Source organism: Zootoca vivipara, chromosome Z (assembly GCF_963506605.1).
Source record: "Zootoca vivipara chromosome Z, rZooViv1.1, whole genome shotgun sequence".
Classification (NCBI taxonomy): Eukaryota; Metazoa; Chordata; class Lepidosauria; order Squamata; family Lacertidae; genus Zootoca; species Zootoca vivipara.
In genome coordinates, this window is record NC_083294.1 from 40,562,002 (window position 1) to 40,583,114 (window position 21,113).

Consider the following 21,113-nt stretch of genomic DNA (forward strand, 5'->3'; position numbering starts at 1 on the left):
GGGCCATTTGAATTGCGCGTGCAGGATGGTTGCCCCTGGTCGCCACTTTTGTGCATGCTTAGCAAGTCTTTCTGCAGGCCTGCGGTCACCCCATCATCGGGTGCGGTTGCCTAGCGAGGTCAGGGCAGACCTCAAGATGTGGCTTGAATTCCTGAGGGAGTTCAATGGCATATCCTTGTGGCAGGATACTTTGAATCTGCAATTCAATTTCCAGGTCCATTCGGATGCTGCTGGTTCCTTGGGTTTTGGGCTTTATTTCCATGGCCGTTGGTGTGCTCAGAGGTGGCCTGAGCATTGGCAGGGTACAGCCATTACCCATGATTTAACCTTTCTTGAGTTTCCCCCCATTGTAGTGGCAGTGCACATCTGGACCATGGAGTTCAAGGACCGGCGGGTCTGTTTCTGGTCCAATAATCAGGCCGTGGTGAGCATTTTGGCAAAGCAGTCATCCCACTCCAGTAGAGTCTTTGCCCTGTTACGCATGTTTGTGCTGCGGTGCCTCAAGTTTAATATTGTATTTTCTGGTTACAGGTAGGTAGCCGTGTTGGTCTGGATCGAAGTAAAATAAAAAAATTCCTTCAGTAGCACCTTAAAGACCAACTAAGTTTTTATTTTGGTATGAGCTTTCGTGTGCATGCACACTTCTTCAGATTGTGCATGCACACGAAAGCTCATACCAAAATAAAAACTTAGTTGGTCTTTAAGGTGCTACTGAAGGAATTTTTTTATTGTATTTTCTGCCCGTTTTATTCCTGGCGCTAATAATGATATTGCTGATGCCCTATCCCATTTTCAGATGGAGCGCTTCAGATCCCTGGCTCTGGATGCTCAGCAGCTTCCGGAATATTTCCCGGTTCAGCTTTGGAACCTTGGCAGCAGCTAGTCTTTCAGGGAGTAGTAGCATCTGTTTCTCCTTCCACATTGAGGTCTTATAAGAAGGCCTGGATGGACTTTTTAGCTTTTAGAGCACAGCTTTTGACAAGCGACAGTACAGGGTCGCCATCCACACAGCAGGTGTTGCAGTATTTGGCTCACCTGCGGTTTATGGGTCATGCTGTGAAGTCCATCTGAATTCAGTCTTTTGCCATTTCATTTTTCTGTAAGTCCCTCTATTCTAGAGACCCTTGTGTAAAGTTTGTGGTGTGCAAGGCTCTTGAGGGCTGGGCCAGGTTGCAGCCACCAAAGTCGCCAGGTAGGAGGTCGGTCACATTTGATATTTTATGCGCTGTGCACAGCAAGTTGAGACTAGTTTGCTGGTCTATTGATGATGTGAGACTCTTTCGGCAGCCTTTTCGATTGCATTTTTTGGTGCCCTGCATGTGGGTGAAGAGGTTCTGGATTCGGGACAAGGAAGGGCTCCCAGGGGCTTGCTTTTGCAGGACGTTCAGCTGTCTGATGCTGAGCTGGTGCTCACTATTTGAAATTCCAAAATGGACCAGTTGGGCAGAGGTGCCTTGATGAGGCTGCCTGTCACTGGCAAGCCCAGCCCTTGTCCAGTGAAAAATGCCAAGAAAAAATTGTCACTTTGCCCACCTGGGATTGCCCCCTTCCTGGTCCATGAGGATGGGTCCCTGTTAAAGAGGCATCAATTTGTTGCAGTGATGTGTAAGGCAATGGCAGCATGTGGCCTGCTAGTGAGTTTGCACCTCATTCCTTCTGTACTGGGGCAGCTACATTGGGGCCTGTCCATCGACAGGATTAAGGATCTGGGCCGCTGGAAATCTGAAGCATACAAGGGTTATGTTTGCATGCGGCACTGAGGTGCAGTTGCTAATGTTGTTTTGTTCATTCCTAGATCCGCCTACCTTGCACATCTGGATAGTCGGGCACAGCATTGTCCACTGGCCAGCAGGAGGGCGGCAGAGTCTGGATTCGGATGCAGGCTCGGACTCCCCGACCACGTGTGCATCTCCTGGGTGTCCAGATGAGGAATGCGTTGGGAGGAGCTTCTCTCGACGGTGCGGGCGAAGCTGTCTGCAGAAGGCACACCTGCGGCGATCATGGTGCAGCTGGGCAAGAACGATTTGCCGGAAGCTCTCGGCTTGAGCCTGCGGACATGAATGCAGGAGGACTTGGAAGAGTTGAAGGCAGCTCTTCCCGGACTCAAATTTTTTTGGTCGCAGCTGTGCAGAGACGTTTGTGACACATTAAAGAAAAGTTCCCTTCTATAAGGAGAGCCATGGAAATAAACAACCAATTATAACATTACTTAGGACCCCCCCCCCATTTCACATAGGGAGGTATATCCTAATACTATCCACCGCAGGCTTAGCAGAAGTCAACCATTTGTTAAATTCATGGAGATCTGAGTCCATTTGACTTAACAACCACATTATGTCATTCTCTCTAAGTATGGCTTCTTTGGCAGAGCTCCATTACTTTCAAGCTCAGGTTGAACTTTTGAACCCCAGATGCAACAGGCAATGTAGAATTACTCTTTTTCAGCTGGCAAAGATGAAGACACAAGTCTCCATCAGCATTGTCCTGGGTGTCAGCCTTTCAGGAAAAAAAAATTGTTGAAAAGATGGAGGGGAGGGAATTGGACAGGAGATGGTTAATGTGAGAGCAGGCCTATTATTAAGCAGAGGGAAGCGGGTGTTGTGACAAGTCAGCAAATTTTATTTTATTTATAGCTTGGCTGGCTGATAGGGTTGCCATATGCCCTCTTTTTCCAGGTCACCTATTTTTCATTGGTAGAATCTTCGTAGCATTAGTTAAAAGTAGAAGTCGGCAAATGTGTCCTCTTTTTTGCTCTTCAAAACATGGCAACCCTGCAGGTAAGTATCTTAGGCCGCAAAATGTTGGGTTAAGGGAACTTAGGTTAAGGGAACCAGGAGACTGCCTTAATGGTCCTGGGCAAGGAGCATATGTATCTCCTTTGTTAGGTAAATTACAGATAAATTTCCTACAATGACTAAGAAACAACTGGAGACCTTTATCAATGGCAAAATGACTGACCTATCTCCCCCTCCCATGTCTACCCCTTAGCCAAGAATAGGGCACCTGCTTAATTCACTTACCTTACCCTTCCGGTTCAGCGGCATTGCAGGCTGGTGTTGCCTCCTCTCACTTGGATCTGATGTGGCTCAGGCTGCTGGGGACTGGCCTGTTGGGGTGGGGTGGGGTTGCCAACAGCTCTCCTCAGCAGCTAGGAATTCCGATTCAAGTCTGCCTGCAGAATTGGCAAATGGCAGGCAGGCTCCTCCTTGGAGTAGGCTTGAAGGACCAGATAAGTTTCCTTCTGGTCCGCTCTCAGGATACTTAAGGTGGCCTGCCCTACCCTGAGCACCAGGGTTTTTCCTGTCAGATCTCCCACCCCTTTTGTTATGCTGTTTGGTACTTCTGACCAGGGCCGTCTCAAGCATGTTGGGCGCCCTGGCGCCGTGGTGCGGAGATCGCTCCGACGCCCCCGCCCTAGTGGGCGGGCACTGTGTGCAGCGCGACGCCCCCTGCGGGCCCAGTGCTCTGGCGCCCCGCGCCACCCAGCCTACCCCTAGAGCCGGCCCTGCTTCTGACCTTGCTATGGTATTGTTGGTCACCTTATTTAGGGCCAGGCAGGAATTTGTCCACCAAGCAAATTGGCTCTGGTCTTGCTGATCAGAAGGTTGGTGGTTTGAATCCCTGTGACGGGGTGAGCTCCCATTGCTTTGTCCCAGCTCCTGCCAACCTAGCAGTTCGAAAGCATGTCAAAGTGCAAGTAGATAAATAGGAACCACTACAGCGGGAAGGTAAACGGCATTTCCATGTGCTGCTCTGGTTTGCCAGAAGCGGCTTTGTCATGCTGGCCACATGACCTGGAAGCTATACGCCGGCTCCCTCGGCCAATAATGCGAGATGAGCGCGCAACCCCAGAGTCGGTCACGACTGGACCTAATGGTCAGGGGTCTCTTTACTTTTTTAAAACCTTAGTTTTGGTTGGAGGGTGGGCATTGTAGTCTCTGCCTGCCCCCTCCAGGTGTAGGATATCCTGTTAAATGGATCTAGGAGGTGTTGCTTCCGTCCACATGCCCAGGCGGGGGCTCAGGCCACAGCACTCCTCAAGGCAGCAATCCCCGTGGGGTTTTCCCCTATTTGATGTGAGTCTTAGGAATTCCCCGCTGCTGGGTTGACCCTTGACGTCACTTCCGGCAGCTGGGCTGGAAGTAAATGGTTGCCTAATACCTATGTCAAACCTCTTACATCTCTAGACAATAAAACTGTGGCCTGATTTGATCCTATTTCTTTGTGTCATTTATTACTGTCCAGTTGGAGAGGTGGGGAACTGTAGAGTCTGGGCATGCAATTCATCACGCCCCCAAAAGGACACAGATTTGTATAAAATGTGTATGATGCAAATTTAGAAAGAATCTCTTTAAATTGAATAGAAATACAGCCTTATTTCACTATTACAGGGAGTCCTGTGCTAACTGTATCACAGGCAACTTCAAGGCCCCTCCTGCTCTCCCTTCTTGGGTTTAACCAGGCTCAGACCGGACAGCCATTCAACCAGAGCCTTTGGTCCCCTGATGTTGCAGGAATATAACTGTCATCATCCTTTACCATTGGTTAAACTGGCTGGATGTTGTAGTCCAGTAACATCTGTGGACCTAAGGATGAATAACACTAAGAAAGGATGCCTTCAGAGAGGGCTATCACATGTAATGTAGGAGACACAGTCCACCCTACTAGGAGCTAGCTTTTAATAATAAACCACTTTAGGGCCCTCCACCCAATGGAGTGCTACAACTCTGGTGAGCAAGCCATTAACCCTTAGACTTCTTCAAGGCTTAGGGTTCTAGGCTTAAGCTCAAGAGCTCTCCCTGGGTACATATACATATAAAAGTTATGACGCTGGAATATGATCCCCTCAGGTCAAAAGGCATCCAACATGCTACTGTGGAAGAGTACAAGTAGACAAGTAGTACAAGTACAAGTAGACTCAGAGCTGATGAAGCGGCTGGGCCAAAGCCAAAAGGTTGCTCAGTTGCGGATATGCCTGGAAGTGAAAGGAAAGTCCAATGCTGTAAAGAAAAATATTGCATAGGAACCTGGAATGTAAGAACCATGAACCTTGGTAAACTGGATATGGTCAAAAATGAGATGGCAAGAATAAATATTGACATCCTGGGCATCAGTGAACCAAAATGGACAGGAATGGGCGAATTCAGTTCAGATGACCATCATATCTACTACTGTGGGCAAGAATCCCGTAAAAGAAATGGAGTAGACCTCATAGTCAACAAAAGAGTGGCGAAAGCTCTACTGGGATGCAATCTCATAAATGATAGAATGATCTCGATATGAATCCAAGGTAGACCTTTTAATATCACAGTAATCCAAGTTTATGCACCAACTACCGGTGCTGAAGAAAGTGAAATTGACCAATTCTATGAAGACATAACACCTTCTAGAAATGACACCAAAGAAGGATGTTCTTCTCATTATAGGAGATTGGAATGCTAAAGTAGGGAATCAAGAGATAAAAGGAATAACTGGCAAGTTTGGCCTTGGAGTTCAAAACGAAGCAGGAAATAGGCTAATAGAGTTCTGTCAAGAGATCAAGCTGGTCATCACAAACACTTTTCCAACAACACAAGAGACAACTCTACACATGGACACCACCAGATGGGCAGCATCAAAATCAGTTTGATTATATTCTCTGCAGCTAAAGATGGAGAAGCTCTATACAGTCAGCAAAAAACAAGACCTGGAGCTCATTGTGGCTCAGATCATCAGCTTCTTATAGCAAAATTCCAGCTTAAACTGAAGAAAGTAGGAAAAACCACTGGGCCAGTAAGACACAATCTAAATCAAATCCCTTATGAATACACAGTGGAAGTGAGGAACAGGTTTAAGGATTTAGATTTGGTGGACAGAGTGCCTGAAGAACTATGGATGGAGGCTCGTAACATTATACAGGAGGTAGCAACAAAAACCATCCCAATGAAAAGGAAATGCAAGAAAGCAAAGTGGCTGTCCATTGAGGCCTTACAAATAGCGGGGGGGGGGAGAGAAGGCAGGCAAAATGTGAGGGAGATAGTGACAGATACAGGAAATTGAATGCAGATTTCCAAAAAATAGCGAGGAGAGACAAGAGGGCCTTCTTAAACAAGCAATGCAAAGAAATAGAGGGAAACAACAGAATGGCAAAAACCAGAAATGTGTTCAAGAAAATTGGAGATATGAAAGGAACATTTCGTACAAAGATTACCATAATAAAGGACAATAGTGGAAAGGACCTAACAGAAACAGAAGACATCAATAAGAGGTGGCAAGAATACACAGAGGAATTATACCAGAAAGATATGGAGGTTTCGTACACCCCTTGAGCCAGACATTATGAAGAGTGAAGTCAAATGGGCCTTAGAAAGCACTGCAAATAACAAGGCCAGTGGAAGTGATGATATTCCAGCTGAACTATTTAAAATTTTAAAAGATGATGCTGTTAAGGTGCTACACTCACAATGCCAGCAAGTTTGGAAAACTCAGCAGTGGCCAGAGGATTGGAGAAGATCAGTCTACATCCCAATCCCAAAGAAGGGCAGTGCCAAAGAAAGCTCCAACTACCACACAACTGTGTTCATTTCACACGCTAGCCAGGTTATGCTTAAAATTCTACAAGGGAGGCTTAAGCAGTATGTGGACCGAGAACTCCCAGAAGTGGAAGCTGGATTTCGAAGGGGCAGAGGAACCAGAGACCAAATTGTAAACATGCGCTGGATTATGGAGAAAGCTAGAGAGTTCCAGAAAAACATCTACTTCTGCTTCATTGACTACGCAAAAGCATTTGACTGTACCAACCACAGCGTACTATGGCAAGTTCTTAAAGAAATGGGAGTACCTGATCATCTCATTTGTCTCCTGAGAGATCTCTATGTGGGACAAGAAGCTACAGTTAGAACTGGACATGGAGTAACTGATTGGTTCAAAATTGGGAAAGAGTACGACAAGGCTGTATATTGTCTCTGTGCTTATATAATTTCATATGCAGAATTCATCATGCGAAAGGCTGGACTGGATGAATCCCAAACCGGAATTAAGATTGCCAGAATAAATATCAACAACCTCAGATATGCTGATGACACAACCTTGATGGAAGAAAGTGAGGAGGAATTAAAAAACATTTTAAGGTGAAAGAGGAGAGCACAAAATATGGTCTGAAGCTCAACATCAAAAAAACTAAGATCATGACCACTGGTCCCATCACCTCCTGGCAAATAGAAGGGGAAGAAATGGAGGCAGTGAGAGATTTTACTTTCTTGGGTTCCATGATCACTGCAGATGGTGACAACAGTCACAAAATTACAAGACACCTGCTTCTTGGGAGAAAAGCAATGACAAACCTAGACAGCATCTTAAAAAGCAGAGACATCACCTTGCCACAAAGGTCAGTATGGTTAAAGCTATGGTTTTCCCAGTAGTGATGTATGGAAGTGAGAGCTGGACCATAAAGAAGGTTGATCACTGAAGAATTGATGCTTTTGAATTATGGTGTTGGAGGAGACACTTGAGAGTCCCATGGACTGCAAGAAGATCAAACTGATCTATTCTGAAGGAAATCAGCCCTGAGTGCTCACTGGAAGGACAGATCCTGAAGCTGAAGCTCCAATACTTTGGCCACCTCATGAGAAGAGAAGACTCCGTGGAAAAGACTCTGATGTTGAGAAATATTGAGGGCACTAGGAGAAGGGGACGACAGAGGACGAGATGGTTGGACAATGTTCTCGAAGCTACCAACATGAGTTTGACCATACTGCGGGAGGCAGTGGAAGACAGGAGTGCCTGGCGTGCTCTGGTCCATGGGGTCACGAAGAGTCGGACATGACTAAATGCCTAAACAACAACAACAACACATTCAGCATTCTCCAGAGTTTCTCCTGGAAAGTGTATTCCCCCACCATGTAATACTTTTACTTTTTAACGTAACACTTTTTGGCTTGTCATCTGGTGCTCTGTACCTTCTGAATGGTCTCCTGCTTCATTATTATTCAAGGCCACAGCAGGGAGCTCCTGCCAATGACAGAGGACAAATTGATTGTTCTGAGTAGAGTCACCAGCTTCCCTGGGGGTGGTGGCACGACGTTAATGATGGTGCTGCAGTCACATAGGAAGCATACCTTTGTGTGGCTTGGTATACACAGCTCAATATTATGATGTAAATGAGAAAACCAGCAAGATGCAAAGTGCGAATGGAAACACAGTAAGGCACAGAACAAGTGCCAATTTAATGAAGTACAACACTCAGAGAAATGGGATTGGGAAATGGGCTGGCCACCTTGTAGCAACTTTGTGTGTCAGTCAGCATGATGAAAGAGAAATAGTCAGTGGAGGCTGGTCTATTAGGGCAAACAGAAGCACTGTCCCACCAAACCTAAGTCTTGATTCCTCCAAACCCACCTGCTTAGTTACTTACAACCAATCCTAGCTGCCAGATCCCTCCTCCTTAGTCTAAGGCAGGGCAGTAAAACACACAGCCTGAGAGCAGCCTGCCGACCCTTAAGGCCTTTTTTTGTGACCCTCAGCAACATTTGATTACCCTTCCTCACTGCAGCCCTCACACAGTGTTCCCAAAGCAGGTAATTGAGGCTCTGGGCACTGGGAAGGAGGTGTCTGACAGGGTCCTCGAGTCCTCCTACATCCTTCCCAAAGTCTAGTTAGAACTTTCCTAGCTTTGGGAAGTAGGTGGAAGGGTTCTATGGCCCTGTCAGACCATTGTACCTCGTCCTCGAAGCCTGGTGCCTCACTTAGCTGGCTTTGGGAAGGCAGTGTGAGGGTTTGGGTATGTGTGTCAAATTGTGGCCTCAACCTCCCTGCATGCAACAAGGCAGTGTGTGCCCCGTGAGTTCCATGTCAAAGTACTCTTGTGGCCCATTTGGTATGAAAAGTTGGACCATCTTGGTCTAAGGCTACATCCACACCATACATTTAAAGCACTATGATGCCAGTATAAGCAGTCATGGCTCCCCCCAAAGAATTATGGGAGCTATAGTGTGTTAAGAATCCTGAGAGTTCTTAGGAGACCCTTGCACTGGCAGAGGCAGAGGAGTGTGGGGGGAGTGCACCATCCCCGGCAGTGTGATCCTGGTCGGGTTCCATCACGGCTGCCCCCCGCCCGCGCTGGGTGCCCTGCCCGCACAGATGGCGCGCCCCGTCCCCAGAACAATGCCCCACCCCTGTGGGCAGCATGCCCTACCCCCATAATGTGCGCCCCGCCCCAGTGGGTGGTGTGCCCCGCCCGAGGGACACACACCAGCCCTGCCCCCACCTGCTCTCCGCCCCCCGGTGCCAGAGCATGAAGCTCCACCACTGGACCCTTGCTCCCCTCACACAGTTGCAGTTCTCAGAGTGGTTTAATAGCCATTCCCTCTTTCCCGGGAACTATGGGAATTGGCCTATGTCAGGGATGCAAGGCCTCTAGGCTTCTTTATCTGGTCCTCAGGACTTTCCTCAGGTCACACACCCTCCTTCACCAACCCTGCTTTGCACCTTCCTTGAGCACCCAGTGGTTGGAAACATCAGTTAACTTTAACCACGCTCCATACTTGCCTGGGTGGAGAGAGATGTGAGAGTATGAAGAAGCTAGCCTACTCTCAGAAGGATGGGAGGTGGGAATCATATTTTGTGCTCTGGCCACTTTTGCTTCTGGCCACACCTACCTTCTGGCCCTCAGAATGTTGCTCAGAAGGGAATGTGGACCTTGGGCTGAAGTTGTCAGCAGACAAGACACACGAAGCAAAAGAATAAGCCAACAATTGTGTCAATTTGCCAACTTCCCTGTCTTCCATGGCACAGTGCACGTATCTCTGGGTCTTGATCGATGTGCTGTCTCTGGCTGGCGAATCCTCAATGGAACCAGAAATCTCCTGTCACTCACTGGCATATACTTTAAGAGTGACAAGTGAGATAAGGCATGATCCTGGTTTATCCAAATGATTGCAACTGACGTTCTAAATGCTCAGATAGTCAGGTTTTTTCAGGAAAGAGGAGTGCTGGTTATGTTGACAAAGGGCTTCAAGAGTGTGGGGAAGTAGCTACGGATATAAGATGAAGATATATTGAGGCTTGGAAGATGGCTGAGGGATTCAGCTGATGAAGATCAAGGAAAGAAAGAAGAAAAAAGCATAGAAGAGAAGTTCCAGAGGCTGGAAAAGAAAGACGTCCAATCAACTGGAACCTCTTAATCAACTGTAATAATGAAATCTGAAAATGGTGGGTACGTGCTTGAATTGTGCCCCAAAGTAGCAGCAGTCTGGAAGGTTTCATAGCAACTTTTCCCCACCAAACTCCAGAATTCAGACTGGTTTTCTTGTTCTAGCATACATTCAAAGAATAAAGAAACCACACTATTCTATTTCTTTTCATCTTCATTCAGGCACATGGGTGTGAGACCCACCTGCCAATGACCTGGAGTTGCCGCTGACTATCAATGGCCATTAATACCCTTAACATGCTGCCATCACTTGTTGAGAGAGAGCACAGATCCTTTTGCATGACCAAAGATTGTGTGTGTGTGTTAGGAGCAAGTGCAAATCTCATAGGAAATAATGTCTGACTGCAATATTCCTGACTTTTGCACAAAGGAAATAAAAAAGTCTTTTAATTGCTTATATGTATGATGGATAGACAGTGAGAAAAACCCAACACACATCACTTGTTTTCTTTCATGCTTTTAGATTCCTACAGACCACTCTGTCTTGGCCTTACAACTCTGGTAGCTAACTTTGCTTTGCAAAATCCCAGGTGGGAATCTAATGCCTTTTACAGTGCCAGACCTATCACCTCTTTCTGTTTTATACTCTGTCCCACTGCTAATATTTTGCTTGCCCTATGAATAGCAGCTGCAACCCAGACCTGGTGGTTTCAGTGAATTCTGAGAACTTCTCACAAAACTGTTCCCTTAATCTCCCTGCTGGATTCCCCCCCCCCACCCCGTTCAGTTGATATTCCCTAGGCTTCCACCATCCTGCTCTCAGATTAATTATTCTACACCTGTCCATATTACCATCCAACAGAAGTTCAAGACCTGTAAATCTGATGGAATTTGCTTTGCTTTACAGACATCCACAGCAGATCTTGTAGACCCGAGTCTCTTTTACTGTAACATGAATGGAAAAAAAAATTCCAAACCAAAAGCTAGCTACCTTCAAAAATTCACATTTCTCTTACTTTTGCCCTGCAGGTCTCCAAGCAAAAAACTGCATGCCTTATGGGAAATTGCACAGAAAGATGTATATTTTAGGGATCATGCCTCTTGCTTGTCTGGATGGAAGATAGAGAGGGGTGTATGATTTTTTTTTGTAGAAATTAGCATACACAAAGGTAACATTTACATTAGTTACTTCATCCACTTTTGCTTCTGGCTTGTGGCCTCCAAAGGATTGCATACCCTCCAACACATTGCAATGAAAATCCAGGACATCATTTTCTGGAACTGCACCCCTATGCAAATTACGTGACCAGCATGAGACTGTGGCCCAGAAAAAGCACTTTTTAGTTTGGGGCACTGCGCAAGATCATAGCTCTTGAAAAAACATTTTTGGGGAGCAAGATCACAGTGCGAAATCACATGAGATCATTTCAGCCAAAATGACCACAGTGCTCCTGTGGGAAAGAATTGGGGTGTCCTGGTTTTTCCTGGACAGTTGAGGGGTATGGGATTGTGGAGACAATGAGAATGTGGCCCTTGGGCTGAAAACTGTTCCTTACATCTCTCATAATAGTGGCTGGGGAAACGCAGCCAGATGGGCGGGGTATAAATATTATTATTATTATTATTATTATTATTATTATTATTATTATTAGGGCTGAAACTGTGCGGTCCTCTACTCCTTGTATTATGTTTTTTTTATGAAATACCTTTAAAAAAAAAAGCTAGGTACACTTGCCAAATTCCCCTTATCTAGCACAGCACAAACAAAAATCAGTCACCCTCACAGCAGTTACCCTTAAGGCACACACCCCTCCTGAAAAATGATTTCACCTCATCAACCTTGTGAAAAATACAAGCGTTTCCCACTGTATTTCATTTTGGCCAATCTGTACCTAACGCCCACACTAGTTAATATTTTCAAGCAAGAGAAAATGTGTGTATCAAATAGTTTTGACCTCAAATCACCTCTCATCCATCTGCCACAGCAGAAATTTGCATTTCTTTATTTTATTTTATTTTTGCATTGGAAATGTTAGATGCAAAATATCCCCTGCTGCCACTACAAGAAAATGATAAAACAGGGTGTCTGTTGGTGTCCCCAAACTGGTTAGATGTCCAGAGCCCTAACAGTGACATACTAATTTTACATGGACCACCCAAGAAGATAAAGGAGTCTACTTAAGATAAGTTTGGGTTTGCACACCCCAAAACATCCAGATTATTTGAAAGGGGGGTGGGGTTAAGGGTGCCTTCTTGATGCCCCTCCAGCAAGCACTGGGGGTTAGAAAGAACAACGTATTCCAATCAATTGTAGATCTAAGGCTGCAGAGTCCATTGTGATCCTCCCATCCATTAGCCAAAGGTCTAGGAATTGCTGGGTAATGCATATGTGAGTTTTGGTTAAACCCATAATAATAATAATAATAATAATAATAATAATAATAATAATAATAATAATGTTGTCTGGTGCCATGAGAATCATGTGACTGAAAGGCAGGACTAAATCTGCAAAATAAATAATACATAAATAGCTTTGAAAGCCGGAGGTTGCTGCAGCCTAAGGTAAGGGTGATGAATCAGTTTGTTTATAGTTTTCTCTGCTTTTAAGCCTAAATTGTTGTTGTTGTTGTTGTTGTTGTTGTTGTTGTTCATTAATTCATATATGCCCCAAGGCAATGTACAAAATATAACAAAAAACAGTTAAAAATAGCACAAAATTAATAATAACAGGAGATAAATTTAAAAACAACATGAAGAGGACATACACAGCAGGGGCCTATTCATCCATCTGAGGAAGCTCGTTAGAACAAAAATGTCTTCAATTGTTTTTGGAAAACTGGAACCCAACAAAATTACAACTTATCATCCATCACAGAGTGAGCAGCCTGGCGGCTAAATATGTGGATGACATCAAATTATTCAGGGTGATAAAAACAATTGCAGATTGCAAAGACGACCAAAAGAATGTCTCCAAACTGGATGAATAGGTGACAAAATAGCAAATGTGGTTCCATGTAAATAAAGGTAAGGTGAATGCACTCGGTATCCAAGCTTCACATATTATTTGATGGGTTTTTAGTTGGTGGTGACTGGTCTGGAAAACAGTTTGGGTATTAATAACATGGGAAGAGAAGCATGCAAGCAGGATCCAAACACATAAGCACTCTCCCCTCCTGTGGTTTCCAGAAGCTGGGATTCAGAAATATTACTGCTTGTAACTAGAGGCACAGCACAGACATCATGGCTGGTGGCCTTCGATAGCCCTCTCCTCCATGCGATGGACAGCTCAGTGTAAATGGCAGCCCAGCAGTGAAAAAGGTGGCAGCAGTGGAAATGGTGGAGCCCATTATTAGGAAGGGCGACCAATAGCAAAACCGCCAGTAATTCAATGCTGTGTTATATAAATCTATCCTGAGATCATGCTTGGAATAAAGTGTTCGGTTCTAGCTAATTCCCCTACATTTGGAAAGGGGATATTTTTATTTTTATTTTTTTTAAAGGTAAGGGTGACATGACAGGGATTCACAAAGCTATGGGCCATGTGGAAAAAGTAGGTAGAGATAAGTCCCCTCCTCACCCCATGCATTCACAAGATGGAGTGACAGCCAGCTTGGCCACCACCTGCACTATACATTTTAAGCAATATCATTCCACTGCAAGGGGTGGAATTGTTAGGGGAGGGGTAGTGCCTCTGGTGGAGGACACATGCTCTTTCTGGGGTAGTTTGTTCTCTTTTGGTTCCCATCCTGCACTCAGCTCTCACCTGGAGCTCCTAGAAGCTGTCAGCCTGTGACAGCGGCCACACCCCAGAAATGACTTTGACTGGCCAGCTAAACCAGATGAGGTTAGCTGATAGATCTCAAACCCTCCATGAGTAGGGACTTCCCCAGCATGCGAAGACAGGCTCCGGCAGATTGAGTGGATGAGACTAACAGGGGGGTCCAATGGTCAAGAAGGCAGTTTCTCCATGTGCTGTAGGGGGAAGTGAGGGGCAGGTGGGGCTCATCATCTTGAGAAGGTAGCCTGTCTAGGTGAAATATACTCGGAGTCAAGAGTGAATTTCATGCTCTTTATTCAGCTCATAGTCATCAAGGAGGAGAAGAGAAGACGAATGGCTCTTTTCCCAAAACCATCTGCTTATATACATTATTTACACAATGGGCCTTGCGTGATTGGCTACTTCAGGGCTACACCTGTGGGCCAATTATATTGTGGATTGACTTTTGCCTGCAGCCTGATTGGCTGCTCCTACAGGCCAATCAGGTAGCAGATTCACTTCTGCCAGCCGCCTGATTGGCTGCTCCAGCAGGCCAATCAGGTTGCGGATTCACTTCCACCTGGAGTTGGATTGGGTAGCTCCCGCTGATTCTGAATCCTATTGTTCTAGGATTCAGCTCAGTACATAACACCCCTCCCCTCTAAGTTCCAGTCCTGCCCGGGAAGTTGCATTCGTAGTCCCCAAGGTCTGCTGGCCGCCTCCGTGTGCGTTGTGGCCTGGGGTGTTCCTTGGTCAGGGGTTCTGGTTCTGGCTCGTGTTCCGAGGCTGCTGGCTGTGCCGGGGCTGTCTGGTCTGGCGCCACTGAACCACTAGGTTGTAGCTCTGGTTCCGGTGTCCTTCCAGCCTCGGGGCGCCCCTCTGTGCCTACTGCTTCTGCTTCCTCTGCCCACCCCTCTCGCTCTACAGGCCTCACTGCCCTGCTGTCCCCTTGGGACCCCTCTGTCCCACTCTCCTCCCGGGTTCCTCCTGGGAATCGTCGCCGTATCTGGTCGCAGTGGCGGCGCCAACATTGCCCCCCTTCCGTTAGTACCTCGTACGACACGGGACCGGTCACCTTGGTGACTGTGGCGGGTACCCATGCTGGGCCTGCCCCAAAATTCTTTGCATACACTGGGTCCTGGGCCACAAATGTCCGGGGGTTCCTGCCTTTCCCCACCACTACCTCATCCTGAGCTCTGTCGGGGTGAAGTCGGTCCAGTCTAGTTGCAAGGCGCCGGCCCATTAGTAATTCAGCTGGGCTCCGGCCCGTCGTTGTGCTTGGGGTGCTGTGCTGTGCTAGAAGAAATGCGGCAAGGCGGTATTCCCAGTCCCCTTGTGTCATGCGGCGGAGGCTGTCCTTGGTGGTCCGCACCATGCGCTCCGCTTGGCCATTGGTGGCAGGGTGGAATGGTGCTGAGCGGATGTGGCGGATGGCGTTCTGCGCTGTGAAGGTCTGGAACTCCTCTGACGTGAATGCGGTTCCATTGTCCGAGACGAGGGTGTCAGGGAGCCCGTGGGTCGCAAACAGCTTACGTAGTACCCGGATGGCTGCCGCCGTAGAAGTGGATGGTACCAGTGCGACCTCCAGCCATTTGGTGTAGGAATCCACCACTATGAAGAATGTTTTTCCCTGGAAGGGGCCAGCGAAGTCCACGTGCAAGCGTGACCATGGATGTCGGGCGGACTCCCAGGGCTGGACTGGGGCCCTTGGGGGATCCGGGCGGGATTCTTGGCAGGTCTGGCAGTGTTGGACCCAGGCCTCTATCTCTCTGTCAATCCCCGGCCACCACACATAACTCCTGGCAAGGGCCTTCATCCTCACTACCCCTGGGTGTGTCTCGTGTAGGGCTGTGAGGACCCTTTTGCGGAGGGGCTGGGGAACAACAACCCTGCTTCCCCATAACAGGCACCCCTTGTGGGCCGACAGTTCATGTTTGCGGTTTGTGTAGCCAGCGAATTCTGGCCCGGGGCTGCTGCTGGGCCATCCTCGCCACACCCAGTCCAGGACCCGGGAGATGACCCTATCTTTTGTGGAATGGTGCGCAACTTCTTGTGCCTGAATGGGTCGGTCGGGAAGCAGCTCCAGGGTCATAACCTCTTGCGCAGGCGCTGGGTCGGGGCCTGTTTCTGGTAGTGGTAGCCTGCTGAGGGCGTCTGCGTGGCCCATCGCCTTCCCAGGGCGGTGGATTAGTGCATACTGGTAGCCGGCAAGGAAAATTGACCACCTGAGGACACGTGGAGACAACACTTGGGGGGTCTGCTTCTCAGGGGCAAACAGGCCAAGCAACGGCTTGTGGTCAGTCACTATGGTAAAGGGCCGCCCGTACAAGAAATCATGGAATTTTTTTACGCCCTTCACGATTGCCAGACCCTCCTTGTCAATCTGTGAGTAGTTTCGTTCGGCTGCAGCAAGCGTCTGGGAGAAGTATGCCACCGGCACCTCTCTTCCATCCGGGAGTTGGTGTCCCAGGACAGCGCCGATGCCATAGGGAGAGGCGTCGCATGCCAGCACCACTGGCAGCCTCTCGTCGAAGTGTGCCAAGACCGAGTTCGAGACGAGCAAGTCCTTGACTGCCTGGAATGCGGCCCTTTGTCGCTGGCCCCACACCCAAGGGGCCCTTTTATCTAGGAGTCTGTGTAGGGGCTCCGCTACCGCTGCCTTATGGGGAAGGAAGGCATGGTAAAAGTTCAATAGTCCCAAGAATGACTGAAGTTCGGGCTTGCTCTTGGGCGCTGGGGCCTCACAAATGGCCCGTACCTTGTCACCGGTTGGATGGACCCCTTCTGCGTCCACCTTAAATCCCAGAAAGTCCACCTGCGGCACTCCCAGTAAACACTTTTCCCGCTTCACCTTGAGGCCCGCCGTCTGGAAACGGTGCAGGACGGAGCGGAGGCGGTCCTCAAATTCCTCTGGTGTGGGCCCGGCGATCAGTACATCATCGAAGAAGGGGGTGACACCAGGAATCCCTTTAAGGAGAGAGTCCATTAGATTCTGGAATATGCCTGGTGCCACGCTAACGCCAAATTGCAGCCGCTTTACTCTGAATGCCCCTCTGTGCGTCACAATCGTCTGAGCCTCTGCTGTGGCTTCGTCCACAGGCAACTGTTGATACGCTTGGGCCAAGTCCAGTTTGCCAAAGATTTTTGACCCAGCCAGGGTGGCGAGGACATGGCTGACCACTGGCACTGGGTATGCATGGGCCGTGAGAGCCTTGTTTATGGTGCATTTGTAGTCTGCACAGATGCGGACCGAACCGTTAGGCTTGACGGGTGTGACAATTGGAGTTTCCCAGGGGGCGTTGGGCACCGGCTCCAGCACTCCTTGCTCCACGAGCCGGTCCAATTCCTCGTCTATGCGGGGTTTCAGGGCAAACGGGACCCGGCGGGCCTTGTGCCTGATGGGTCGTACAGCGGGGTCTAGCTGTAGGGCAATGGGGGGTCCTGTATATCGTCCCAATGCCCCATCGAAAACCCCTGGAAACTCTTTGCATATGGCGTCCACGTCCACTTGTAAGCTAGTGCGGTTCACCCCGGTAACGGCTAGCCCCAGAGGTCCAAACCATGCCAGTCCCAGTAAGCTAACGTAGGGGCCCTTAACTACCAGCAAGTCCAATTGTTGCTTTCGCCCTCGATATTGCACCCTGAAGGTCCCCACCCCCATAGTAGGGACCTTACGTTTCTGGAAGTCCCGGAGGGTGAATGGGGCCGGCCTTAGTTTGGGACCCCCATTAGGGCACAGTTCCCTTAATGTTCGGGCCGAGATTATGGATAGAGTTGAACCCGTGTCCAGCTCCATGCGGCATGGGGCTCCCTCTATCTGTACCTCTATATAAATTTTCTCTGTGCTGGGATGGGGCAACTGGAATACCTGGTAGTCCGTGATCTCCGTCGAGTTGCCTTGGCGCATGGTGCCGTGTGACCTGGGGCTCCTGGGTCGGTCATCTGATGCTTGTCGACGGGTGAGTCGAGCCCGACACACCCGGGCGATGTGTCCCAATTTTCTGCACTGCCTGCACTCTGCGTTGCGGAAACGACAGGTCCTCCTCTCGTGGTTCTCCCCGCAGCTAGCACAGTTCCCTCCTTCTCGTCGAGGCTGCTGTGGTGTGTGTGCTGCTTGAGTGCGCCGCTGTACTCGGTGTACTTCCTCCCTGTCAGATTCGGATTCGTCGGTGAGGTCTTCGTGGTAGACCCTCGGTTGGGATGGCGGGGCCGGTCGTGCCTCTTGCGTTGACCTCTCGGCGGCTTCGGTTGCCAGGGCTTCCTCCAGAGCAATCTGGAACGTGAGGTCTTTTTTGGCGTAGAGGCGTTGTTGCAACATCTCGTCCCTCAGGCCACCGACGAGGCGGTCACGAAGCATGTTCTCCAATTCTGAGAAGTTGCATAACCGGGCGGCTTGGCGGAGGGAGGTCACAAACCCAGTTATGGTTTCCCCCGGGGCTTGCCGTTTTGCGTAGAAGGCATTTCGGCAAGCTACCACCGAGGGCTGTGGTGAGAAGTGCTCCTTCAGCCGTTCCATTATTGTTTTGTAAGAGACGGTAGCGACATCTCTAGGTGCAAGGAGAGCCCGGGCGATTTCAAACGTCTCCTCTCCACAGACGCTGAAGAATGTCGCCCTCTTCATGGCATCGTTGGTGACTTCTTTCGCTTGCAGGAGGAAGTTGAAACGGGCGGCGTACCCTTCCCAGTCTCCTGATGCTGGTTTGAATGGCGAGAAGCTGCTGTCGGTTGCCATTCTGGGTTCCTTGGGTCCTGGAGCTGAAGCCTGGATGCACGGTGCGATGCAGCGGTGCAGCAGGTGGCGGTGCTGCGGTGCAGTGCGTGGTGGCGGTCAGCTCAGCAGGATCCCATCCTCGTCGCCAGTGAAATATACTCGGAGTCAAGAGTGAATTTCATGCTCTTTATTCAGCTCATAGTCATCAAGGAGGAGAAGAGAAGACGAATGGCTCTTTTCCCAAAACCATCTGCTTATATACATTATTTACACAATGGGCCTTGCGTGATTGGCTACTTCAGGGCTACACCTGTGGGCCAATTATATTGTGGATTGACTTTTGCCTGCAGCCTGATTGGCTGCTCCTACAGGCCAATCAGGTAGCAGATTCACTTCTGCCAGCCGCCTGATTGGCTGCTCCAGCAGGCCAATCAGGTTGCGGATTCACTTCCACCTGGAGTTGGATTGGGTAGCTCCCGCTGATTCTGAATCCTATTGTTCTAGGATTCAGCTCAGTACATAACACTAGGAAAAGGAGAACTCTGATCCTAAATCTCCGCTGCCTTGTGGGATATCTTTGGGAGAAGAAGAAACTAGGAGTAAACCCTACAGAAATCTAGAATGGAGTCCCTAAGATGGTTGGATAGCACCTTGAATACCTCCTTCCAACATATCTTGCAGCCAAACTGGTGTCAAATGTATCACTATGCTTTCTATTCAACCACATCATTGAGGCTGAGAGGGGGGTCTTGTCATCTGGGCAGCCCAGGACCACCATATGCACTGTGCCCCAGAGAGGTCACTTTGATGCTGCTAACAAAGCAGTTTGGCTTTACTTCCAGATGCTCACTCCATTGTCTCTCAAGACCGATGCCAACAAGATTTCACTTCAATCAGTAGTCACTTCCTTCAATGAATCCTGGGAGCTGAGAGTTTTCAGGGCCCCACTAACCTCCTCCCAGAGAGGCTTCACAATCAATCCATTTTTCCAGGGAAAGAGCACAGGGTCTTTGGTATATGAGACACCTGTATCATATCTATTGCTGTCTGATTATGATGGAATGCATTCTGCTCTTTTGAGACGATGGATTGTTGTATTTGGGGTTTACTGTATTTTATTAACATCATTTAAAATGGTTTAGATGTTGATGCATTTTGCTGGAGTTGCAGCTTCTGGACATTTTGTGCCAGATACCATCTAATGGAAACTCTATCCACTTCTGCATCTCTTTTGCTGAAAGAGCCTTCACCCAGAGCTGGCTATTGCAAAGCTCTTCACCTGCACATTACTTTCTTAAAAATCTCAACAGGGGAAGTTCATCAGCCCAGCTCATCTTTCATTTTAACACCTCACTTTCCCTCTAGTGCCTCTTTACAGCCTCCATCAGTTTCTTCTAATTTTGTGATTATTCTTCCCTGGCTTGAGAAAAAACTAATCTTCTCCTTAAGCTGCCATTTTTCATATTTTTTTTCCACCCGCTATAATTACACTTTTTCTGGGCTCTTTATGCTGCTCATCAGAACAAGTGGCCTCAAGTTAATATGCCCATTGAAAAGTGCAGAAGATTTTATCTGTGCCAGCCATGTTGCCATTTGGGCCCCCACACTTGGCCAGATGGAGAAAAGCACAGAAATGGGCAACCCAAATTACTACAGAGCTGGAGCATCTCCCATATGAAGACCGGTTACAAAGCCTGGAGCTTTTTAGTTTGGGTGCAAAATGATGAGTAGGGTGGTGGTGGGTGTCATGAACTGTAGAGGTATATAAAATTATGAGCCAGTGTGGTGTAGTGGTTAAGAGCGGTAGACTCGTAATCTGGGGAACCGGGTTCGCGTCTCCGCTCCTCCACATGCAGCTGCTGGGTGATCTTGGGCTAGTCACACTTCTCTGAAGTCTCTCAGCCCTACCCACCTCACAGGGTGTTTGTTGTGGGGGAGGAGGGGAAAGGAGATTGTTAGCTGCTTTGAGACTCCTTCGGGTAGTGATAAAGCGGGATATCAAATCCAAACTTCTTCTTCTTCTTCTTCTTCTTCTTCTTCTTCTTCTTCTTCTTCTTCTTCTTCTTCTTCTTCTTCTTCTTCTTCTTCTTCTTCTTCTTTGCATTGTGCAGAAGAATAGTCAGAGGTGGCATGTTTCTGAATACTACTTGCTGAGAACTGCAGGCAGGGAGTGTGCTCTTGTGCTTGGGTCCTGCTTGGAGTTTTCCCACAGGCAACTGGATGGTAGGAACTGAATCCTGGACTGCATGGGCCATTGGCCTGACTGAACAGCCTTTTGCTCTTCTTATGTTCTGCAGCACCTGACTCAGCATGAGAAAGCTTTGTGTGTTCATCAGGAGCACCCATAGCCCTGTGTTACCGAACGTGTTTTGCAGGAATAACATCCCAGTTTCAATCCTCTGCATCTCCAAGCAGGGTAGGGTAAGACATCTTCCTGTCTATCTGAATCCCTGGGAAGCTTCTAACATCAGTAAATATGACACTGAACTAGTTGTAGCAATGGCAGCCACATATCT

At 48.2% G+C, this 21,113-nt stretch overlaps 1 protein-coding gene across 1 annotated transcript; it reads right to left on the reverse strand.

Annotated features, from left to right (window-relative positions):
- Positions 1 to 14,177: 14,177 nt before the first annotated feature.
- On the reverse strand, positions 14,178 to 19,106 carry LOC132591512 (uncharacterized protein K02A2.6-like). The gene has a single exon (XM_060270318.1). The coding sequence runs from the start codon at positions 18,616 to 18,618 to the stop codon at positions 14,548 to 14,550; it is 4,071 nt and encodes a 1,356-aa protein (XP_060126301.1). The 5' UTR covers positions 18,619 to 19,106; the 3' UTR covers positions 14,178 to 14,547.
- Between the last annotated feature and the right edge of the window lie 2,007 nt (positions 19,107 to 21,113).

Excerpts from the sequence above, each read along its gene's own strand:
- LOC132591512 (XM_060270318.1), bottom strand. The coding sequence starts at position 18,618 with ATGGCAACCGACAGCAGCTTCTCGCCATTCAAACCAGCATCAGGAGAC.